Source organism: Cydia fagiglandana, chromosome Z, assembly GCF_963556715.1.
Source record: "Cydia fagiglandana chromosome Z, ilCydFagi1.1, whole genome shotgun sequence".
Lineage (NCBI taxonomy): Eukaryota > Metazoa > Arthropoda > Insecta > Lepidoptera > Tortricidae > Cydia > Cydia fagiglandana.
In genome coordinates, this window is record NC_085959.1 from 33864132 (window position 1) to 33874758 (window position 10627).

The window sequence follows — 10627 nt, forward strand, 5'->3', positions numbered from 1 at the left end:
GATTTACCGACGTAAATCAGTTTCGTTTCGTATAATGTGAGTTAATATGTGTTCAAAACGCGAAAGTTTAAAATATTATAAGAGCGGCAAATTTAGAAAATGTAAGCGCGCGAACGGCTGTGCTCCTATACAAAATTTTAATTTTGCACCTTTTTCTACTGACAAACTTGCTTGACCGGCTATATACATATAAAATATTCTGAACTGAAAGTGGGGATTTATTGTGACTCCGCCTGTTCAAATATTTTTGACCCGATTCGTGTACCATGTAAATTTTGCAGACTGTATATTAGCCAGTCCTATTTCTAAGATCAAGTTCGCCATAAATTTACTATGGCGTACTTGATCTTAGAAAAACGGACAGACTATACCTGAACTTGACTTCGCACAGCCATGCAGATTAATAATAAAATATACAAAATACTTATTATAGCGGAATACATTTATACAACAATGATATATTTACTCATGTTGAGTTAGTCTGTCATGTCATAACAACATTTTAACTAGTTATCTTTTAATCTGCATTAAATTATTATACGTGAATTATTTGACTGGTTCTTCACTGTATGGCATAAACCTATCCCTGTCCAAGTCATATTCTAATCAAATATGAACCGCGAACTCTCAGCGGCCAGTACGTACAGCAAGAAGGTTATTAGCGGATTAATGTCGCTGATTGGTAGTTATTGACATTATATGCATTTCATCTACACTTAGCTATGTACCATTAGTGTAATAAAGATGACTATTATTTCGTTTACCAGCTTTGATTACAGGCTCTGTAAACGCGTCGTCTTATTTGAATGTAGGCGTAATTGTGTATGTGTGCTAATTTGGCCCCAGAATTTGAATGGTAATGTTCCTAAAGGCGGTATCCTTAGTTATATATGATCGCAGGTTCTACCCCTTGGGTAAGTTTCCCTATATCCCGCTTGGCGCGCTGTCCAAAATCCCATACAAAATTAGACACAAAGCAAACGGGAACGTTCGTCTCGCTATCGAATAAAATTTACACCAGGGGTTCTGACCATCATAAATAACACTTCTTGCCAACCGCCTCAGTTAAACTGCCGTTTAACCATATAAGCGTGCCAACCTATAGTAAAAAAAAGAATTACTTTACAAGGATATTACCACTCGCGGGTACAATATTTTACACTCTCTCGATACACTCATATTTCTATTTAATATAAAATAAATCTCCGTACTACACCTCCTTAAATTAAAATATACAGGGTTGGGCAGATTAAGTGTCCTAGTTTTAAATAACCATAAAATTAAAACAAAGCTTCAAATATGAATATTAAACTTGTTTTTATTTTAAGCATACTCTATGTTTACAAAATTATTTCATTAGCTCAAATCGCTCTCCTTTAACCCTTAAAACGTTTCTGTTACTTTTTTAGTACACCTAGTTATATAACTTTACGCATTCTACCATAGAATGAGTTGCACGCGGCACGCACTACCTCATCTGGTATATCGTCACATATCTTGACCAACCGATGATTGAATGAATTTAAATTCATTCCCTGTGTGCTGCCAATCCTGCTGAGCATGTATCCCCATATAGAAAAGTCCAACGGATTCAAGTCTGGTGAAGATGCAAGTCATTCTTGCCACGGTATAAAATCTGTCAAATTTGTTCGACACCGATCTTGTGTACGTTTAGCTTTGTGAGACGGGGCACTGTCTTGTTGAAAGCAATAATAGTCATCCCCAAACAACTTTCGCATATTTTCTAGCATATGACCCTGCAACACGTTCTGAATATAATAGTCGTAGTTAATTTTTACTCCCCGGTCAATGAACAGCAGTGGTAGTTTGCCCCTAGGTGATATGGCACGCCATACCATGACAGCCGACGAACGCTTTGAAACCGCTGTACGGCTAATTTATCTACTGGAATATCCCTTAATGAAGCATCGTAAACGCGATAATTTTATTGATTATGGCTATCTTGCAATTGAAACATCTTTTCGTCGGAAAAAATAATATCTTGCACGTTCGGAATTTTTGCTCGTATAAATTTACAACGAGCTGGCGTTCCGCGTCCATGTTGATAACAATATAAAAACAATAGATATCAAGCTGACGTCTAGAAATCATAAAGACGCATAAATTCTCGATTAATAAAAAATAAAAGAGTTAAAAAAAGTTGCGCTATATTTAAGTAAAATGGTAGTACAAAACTAGGACACTTAATCTACCCAACCCTGTAAATAGTACACAAGTCAGTTTATGATCCAATAAATAGCTAACACAAATCAGTACGTGCTATAACATCAATACATTTCTGTTCTGAACGCGGGTTAAGGCGATTAGCGTTCAATTGTGCTCTGAGACCAGCAATCTGCAATTTGGACAGTCAATAGTCTTGCGTTACCATATATTATAATAGACCTGAAGTGAACGCAGAATTACGTCTGATTAAGCCATTGTTATCCCACTGTTGTGTGCTGGTACTTCTTCGGCAAATTGCTCAACACTTCAATAGCGAGCTGGTCATAAGTAGCCTCCATGGAACTCTGCACTTCCTCCATTAATTTGGGCAGGTCGTCTAAAGTCATGCCCTTGGTTGCAACAGGCTTTAGACATTGCATTACTATGTGACCTAAAATAATAAAACTATTAAATACCTATAAATGTATCATACATTTTAAATAATAGACTCGAGTTAGTGTTTGATAATATTCATATTCGTCTATAAACATGATTCAAATATCAATCTGATTTAAGTAGGTACACGTTCGAATTGGCCTGTAAATGACCATTGGTTGACAAAATTAATAAATTCACCCTATTTTGTTAACAAATTATGCCTGAATCAAAATTAAGGCAATACTATACCTTTTTGAAATAGATATTTCTTCCTATTTATGAAATAATACGGCGAGAACACAACAGGAATAATAGGTACTTGTGTCGATATCGCCATTGAAAATGCACCTTTTTTAAATGGTAGCATTTTAGTGTAGTCTTTGTTTCTGGTACCTTCCGGGAAGAGCCAAATTTTTACCTAAAATGTTAATATTTTAAAGACTTAATGGTACATATACTATACCTAAGTAATAAGTTTACATAGTAATACTAAAATAAGTAACATAAACAATTGCATTTTCACCACACCAGCTCGGAAAGGCTTACTTTGCACTTCACAAACGGATAGCAAAGTTGCATTTTATTCACATGTGAGGCAAAGTAATCAAATGCAAATTTTGAGTTGTTTTCTTATGTTTGCTGGTAGAATTGGCTTTTAAATGGTGATTTTTTATGATACATATTTAATAACATTCATTTGGAATTCATTTGGTTTGATTTTGTTTGATATTTTACATTTAATATTTGCTTCGGGTTGGTGTGGTGAAAATTGTTGTGTTTCACTTGGGGGCAAATTTTGTTTAACCCTCGTGCTTTGAAACCCTCGCAACGCTCAAGATTCCATTTTTCGAACCACTCGCTACGCTCGTGGTTCAATTTTGGAACCTTTCGCTTACTCGGGTGTCAATATTAGCACGAGCGGTTAAACAACAACTTTGCCCCCTTGTAAAACAAATAACTATTTTATAGCTACTTTAAACCTCGCGCGAAAATGCTCGTTAGTGTCATGGTGTCAGTTTGTGACGTCACGGGTTTGTAAACATTGCTGTGATGTCGGTTGATACATATAACCATATCGACATTAATTTGTCATATAAATAAATTGCAATATAAGTGACAGCCTCTTGACACGTTGAATATCTCTAGTTAGATTTAAGGTGACAGTCCATTTCCAACGACAGCTGCATTACTGTTCATTTTACTATGGAAATTGACAATGACAACGACGGGTTCAGTACCGATAGTGCAGCTGCGGTTAGAAATGGAATGTTACCATTAATCCTAAAAAATACCTCTAGGAAAGTAATCTGCTGTTAAAATTACATACAAATACTAGTTACTACTCGTATGTCTTAATTTACGGTCACAAAAAGTTTGTTTACCTTCTGATTCACCATAACGTCGGACGTGACCTTCAGTTGTTCATATGATTTTTTGGCGTCACTGCGGTCTATGAAGACCACCCCTGCAAGGTATGCCGCTAATCCAAATGGCCACACATAAAATATTTCTTTTTTGGCTATAGCTGTCATTTTACCTACTACCTCCCACACATTGAATAAGCCTGTAACAATTAACAAAAACAGTACAAATACTGTAAATATTTATAAAATTTATCATCCACATCACATTTCAGTTGTGCCCAGGTTTATCGTCAATTGAATTGGCTGTATTAACTATTGACGCTCGTTAAAAACCTCAATAGAAGCATAATTGTATGTAAGAATGATAAAGGAGACATATTTCATAAATCCACAAGCAGCGAAAATTAGTATTTTTTCTATTTCAGTACCAACCGGAAAAATGCCAACTATAATGTATGTATATTTATTCTCTAGACTAGATCTATAAAAAATTAGAGGGAATACGAGTATACTAGGTTTTTAATAAGAATATCAAACCGGGGTCCCTTTGTTCCCATAAAGTTTTAAGTCATAATGTATTGTTTGTCATATTATCGTTAGTCATAAAACTGAAACCGTTAACTTTTCAGGATTTTCCTAACATTATGCTATAGATTGGTTAGGTTAGGTTTGTTTTATGTCAATCCCGAAAAGTTACGCGTTTCTGAGAAAGAACAATTATGACTAACGAAAATTCGGACAAACAATACATTATGACTTAAAACTATTTGGGAAACAATAGAGACCCTATCAAACCACTTCGATCTGCAAAGTCATAACAAGTGTCCGGTCCCAAGCGATTCTGAAATACTGTGATTTGTTGACTTGCAAAAGCAGGACAAAATCTAACTGTAATGGCTATGGCTCCAGTGTATAGTAGGTATATTCTTACCAAGGATGTCAAAAGCAGACTGATGATTAGAAACTATCACAGCTCCGCGGTCTTCGGTAAGGATCTCTCCGTTCCGGAGTTCCCACTTTATATCTAATACCTTCGTTACATGCTTTAGTATATTGGCGGATACCCTGAAAAGCAATTATTTATTAGATACGTACTTGTACCTACAAATAAATGTAGTTTGGTTTATCACCAGCATTTGTAGCAAAGAGCCGCCGTCTTCCAGATATTTATATAATAAGTGTTATAAAAAGAATATATAACTAAAATTACCTACAATTAATAAAAAAATAAAGTAAAAAAAAAATACCTATCAAAATTTAGCGCTCTTGGTAAGGTGCCTAATAGTATCTAGATTAAATAAAATGACAGTTTCCATCAGTTTCCTAGTGTAAATTTCATTCGATAGCGTGAAGTGACGAGTTACGCGATCGAATGTAATTTACACTAGGAGTACAGTATTCTTTATCGAATAGTTTACTTTATCTCGTTTTACGTGTGTAATATTTAAAATCCGGGCCCGGTTATATTGCCACGGCTCGTCAGAATTCGGGATTGGCAACATATAATTTGAAACATTTATCGTTTGAATTGCAAATTAATTTAACCCTTAAATGCATAGTGTTGCCAAATGTCTAGAAAACATTAGACAGCTCACAGTTTTAAACTAAAAAGGCTTACTTCCTTGAACGCACCTTCATGCCAAAGGTCAAGTAATAGGGCGATGATTTAAGGGTTAAATATACACAATATTTTTAATTTATAAAAATTACATTCGTTTTAAGACGAAAAGTCGGCAAACTTGGAAAAATCCACAAGTTGTTAATTTTTAGTATGTGCTATTGAACGGTTTTTTCGGGGTATGTAATTATTTGATATTTAAAAACTTTATCATAGGTATATCACAAATAGTGTACCTTTCTAATGGTAGTAAATAATTTCATATATATTTGATTTAGCCAATTCAACTTCTAACACTGATTTCGCAGTGAAAATCGAAGGTATATTTTTCCTAGAATTGGCAAACAATTATATGATACATATATAACCTCGTGCCGCCCAATGTACATTAGGATGTACAATCAGTTTCGATGGAATGTCAACCTTAATGAACAACAAATTAGGCAGCATTTCATTTGTCTTGTAAAATTTTCGAGCAAATGAAATTCAACCCAATTGAATATATAATAAGATTCTAATTTTCTTGGCTATAATTTTGTATGGTGGGCGGCACGAGGATAAATTTCGGGCAAAAAGAAAAAATCATGCATTAAAGGGTTAAAACGTACAATATTATCACTTATCACAAAATTATTGTTATACGATGATTGTTATTTTAAATTATCTACATGGTGGTATCTCGTATAAATATAGATCCTTGGGAAACAATTTGCGGACACGAAATTAAACTGTAGTGAATAAAACCCGATAGTGTATTTTACCATACTAGACAACCAGACAGACTATAAATAAAAATGAAATATAACTTGCCCCAGTTGCTAAGAATGGGAAGAAATATAACATAGATTTGACCTGGGGAGCCTTTAGGTTTGAGTTTAGGAACAATAGTACCAAGCGGTATCGCCTAAGACAAAAGTGCATACTCACTGCACTTAGGTACTTATCCTACGAATTCAAGTATTACGAACTTGAATTCGTAGGTAATTATACATTTTGAAAGGCTTTATCTCTGAAACTATTAGATCTACAGAAACATTCTAGTCTGTTATTGTATCAAATTTAGTCTACTTTAAAAACGACTGAAGGTAGCTACTATCAAAAAGTAGTCATTTAGGGTTAGGATCGCAAAAATCTAACACATGCGAAATATTCGCGGTTATATCTATTTTTGACAAAGTTATATTCGGCGATCGAGGTCTCAAACTAGATTATTAATTGGGCCAACATCATTAAACAAGTGTGCAAAATATCAGAACTACGGGATTTGACGTAAACGCTAAATGTATAAATGACTGGACTACATTTCCTGTAGAGAATGCGTTGCTTAGAATCGTACGAGTATAATCTAGAAAAATTACATTAACTCTTCAGTTCCTAGCCATAAAACGTCCTTCAAGCTTCGGACTGTCGCTACTGAACTATAAATAATAAGTTTGTAGAAAAACCAATTTATTTATGATGAATAAGCCCATACATAATTAACGCATTCACTGCCAGGGGGTGTGGCTTAGGAACAAATTTGTATGACGGTGAAAGCACATGTGCGTTGGGGGCAGTGAATGTGTTAAAAAAATTGATGTGCATTCATATAGATTGTAAAATCTACAAATATTTTTAATATACTTACAATGTAGGTAGGTACGTATATTAAAAATATTTACAATAAGTTACAAAGTAATCGAAACATTCAATTACTTTATTTATATATAATAACTATAATTTTAAGTATATATATATATACAGGGTGGAAAGGCACGACGATCCTTTCCGCAAAAGGGGGATTGTTTAGCCTAAGCTCTATATTTTCTCCATAGAAACTATGTTAATATGGGCAACCGTTTCTAAATTATGGCCTTTTAAACATCCATGCAAAAAACTACTTTGTTCTAACCCTAACAGGTGACAGGGTCAATGAACTTACTTGTAAACAATCAATATACGACAGGAAATTGTAGTAATTTTTTGCCATCCAACTATTCTTAGGTCTGCTTACAACACGGTAAGAATCGTAGCAGGATTTTCGCTTTCTTAGTGGTTCCACTTGTTCAATACTTGAATGAAGTAGTTATGTTATTCCTTAATATTAATAATACTAACCACAACATTGTTTACGACAGTTCAAATTGTGACATTGACAACCACTCAAAAGTACGCAATCGTCTTATAAATATCTCTGGTTTCCTTGACTGATGAAAAGGTTTTAGTTTCTTAACACGTTTCACAAAATTATTTTCGAATAATTGGAAACTATCTAAAATAATTAAAAATTACAAGTAGGTTGTGTTTGATGCAGCAAATGAACTTGCAAAAATGAAATACTAAGAATAAATCAAGAATAAATACTCTTAAATACCTAACTAACAAACCTTCTTGCGTGGTAGGAAATAGACAAGACGTCTGATGTTTGAAATTAAATTGTCATTGAACTTCACTTCATATTTACTTTATTTCATATTCTTCAAATAAAAATGCCGTTGTTAGATGCTCGTGGTTATTTAAATTTGTGGAGCTGTGTAAAAGATATGGTGTACCAAACGAAATGTGAAACTGCGGACGAAATGAGACATTAAAGGCTAATTGCTGCTTGTGACAATCTGCGGAGGAAAAATGACGAAGAGCATCACCAAGATAGTGTTAAATATTGGCAAAAAGTAAGGAAATAATAAAATTGTTTATAATATTTTTGCATTCATTTGATTTATTTGTCATTTATGCGTCATTCATACATCATTGCGATTCTGTCAACGATCGGAAAAAAGCGTAAAGTCCCGAGCTTTCCCGACGGAGATCCTTAACCTAGCCGTCATGTGCACATGCTATAGGGTTATCACCAGAGTTAAAAAGTAGAAAATTTGGTATTTTTATTTTTTAATCAATTAACGATTCTTACCATTACCAATCTGCTCAGTATCACTTAAACGACCTAATACTTCCGGGAAGGATCGTCGTGCCTTTCCACCCTGTATATATATATATATATATATATATTATGTTTTATAGTACTTTTTAACGAAAATAATGCTTGTTTACTCACTTAGCATTTCTAACATTTTTCGGGCTCAATAAGAAGTACGGCCAAATTACACATGCCAGGAGAGAACTTGTTACGTAGAAAAAAGCAAAATAGGAATAAAACTGAATTTTATTCGGTTTTGCGGATATTATTTTTCTCACAAAAAAAGTTAGTAAACATATTGTAACGAATAACACAATTTTGTCCCACATTGTGCCAGACCACTCGACACACGCACTATTAGCTTACCGCGCTGTTTAGTAATGAGGATAATATTATCTGTATTTATTTATATTTCCACACAACTACGAAATAACATAAGACCAAGATATGTAGTTGTCAAAGGCGGAACAACAATCAACCTTGCTATGCCAGTCTTTATCTATAAAATTATACCTACATTATCGATTCGAATAAAAGCGAGTAAGCATGTTTTAGTAAATAGAAAATGTCAATATCAAGGCAGTTCAAGGTTATAATAATTATTCACCGTGCTTAATTAAATTAAATAATCATTTATATCAGGTATAATATAACAATATAAACCATAATATGTGTTAGTAACTTACACAATAAACAATAATGTTAATTAAAACGTGCAATTACATAACAAACTAACATGCAAATTAATTGACTAGGAGCTTACTTAGGACTGGGACAAAACCGGATGAACCTTATAAATCTTATAATTTAAATACAACACAACAAATTAGAACCTGTCTGATTGTGAAGCTTCACGGGTTCTTCATTCTGACATGGCCGACTAATCTATCTAAAGACGAATACTTGGCCAGTTTCTCTAATACCATTTTTGCTCAGCGTGTGTACAATTGTACATGGGAATCAATTGATCCATACTGAAACCGAAACAATAGTATAAATAGTAAATATCCTTATTGATAGATGTCAAAAAGTGACAAAATATTAAATTACTAAAAGACATAAATAGGAATATAAAACTAAAACTAACTACAATTAAAATAACTATAACTAAAAATTAAAAATACCTATCAAAATTTGGTGCCCTCGGGAGGGTGCCCAACACGCAGGCAGCGTTCCCGCGCTGGATTACGATGGCAATTCGCTGCGCGAGAAAGCTGCCCGCGCGGGGGTCACCCGTTGCCTCCCTCAACATTTTCCTAGGCGCCTTAAGGAGTATATGTGCGCCTCTGCCCCACGAACCAAGTGTCTCGACGCCAAATGCGACGAATTCGTATTGGGCGCCGAGACAGCTGTGCTTGGCTTTGTCAGTGCAATAAAGTCATTACCACATAAAAAAAAGTGACAAGTAACACTTTGCATAAAGTAGGTTTTACGAAAAAACAATGTAAAAATCAGTTTTAAGTGACAAGTTTACCTACTTATAATTTTTTTTTTATGTACAAAAACATTCAAAAAATTGAAAAACAAAACAAAAAAAAATATTTTTTTGGCGAAATTGACCTAAACTCATATTACATTTTTTACTTCTTTTGACCTCAGAAATGCGTGATTAAAATTATTCGGTTTCCTCATGTTACACCGTGTAGATGAATTGCTACTATGTACTACTATCTGACCTGCTAGCATGAGTTGCGTTATCGCGCGCGACTCTATACATCTAGCGTAGGGTTGCCATAATACGTCCCGGTACGCCGGGACATGTTCTGGTTTGAAGCATGGTGTCCCGGTGTCCCGGCCGGTAAGCAAATTGTCCCGGTTTACAAATCATAGTTATTTAGTAGGGGGCTGGACTTGGTAAATAATAATATAGGTACCTACAATAAACACGACTAACTAGCTAGGCTAATCGTACGTGGATAGAACGACGAAGGCGTTGACACTTGTCCGTTCACTTTTTACGAATTTACGTTAACACAACACATTTCGGGATCGCGAATTCTCGACGTGGTTTTTTGACATATGTATATGGTATATGTAAATTCGTGACCCAAAGACGGACATCTTACGTATTATTTTTTTGTAATTTTAAAGTAAATAGTTTAGAATTAGTAGTATGTAATATGTGTGTTTGTGTTTCATAGTCTC

The 10627-nt window shown here is 34.4% G+C and overlaps 1 protein-coding gene across 1 annotated transcript; it reads right to left on the minus strand.

Annotated features, from left to right (window-relative positions):
- Positions 1 to 2365: 2365 nt before the first annotated feature.
- Positions 2366 to 8894, minus strand: LOC134678372 (1-acyl-sn-glycerol-3-phosphate acyltransferase alpha-like). Its single transcript, XM_063536923.1, has 5 exons — positions 8621 to 8894; positions 4900 to 5033; positions 3987 to 4168; positions 2854 to 3022; positions 2366 to 2617 (listed from the first exon to the last, which is right to left on the minus strand). Exons 1-5 carry the CDS (start codon positions 8809 to 8811, stop codon positions 2445 to 2447), a joined length of 849 nt encoding a protein of 282 aa, XP_063392993.1. The 5' UTR covers positions 8812 to 8894; the 3' UTR covers positions 2366 to 2444.
- Between the last annotated feature and the right edge of the window lie 1733 nt (positions 8895 to 10627).

Coding starts and splice junctions, on each gene's coding strand:
- LOC134678372 (XM_063536923.1), bottom strand. CDS start 8,811: ATGTGGGACAAAATTGTGTTATTCGTTACAATATGTTTACTAACTTTT. Junction 5,034..8,620: donor AAAAATGTTAGAAATGCTAA/GTGAGTAAACAA, acceptor ATTGCTTTTCAG/GGTATCCGCCAATATACTAA. Junction 2,618..2,853: donor GAAATATCTATTTCAAAAAG/GTATAGTATTGC, acceptor TTATTATTTTAG/GTCACATAGTAATGCAATGT.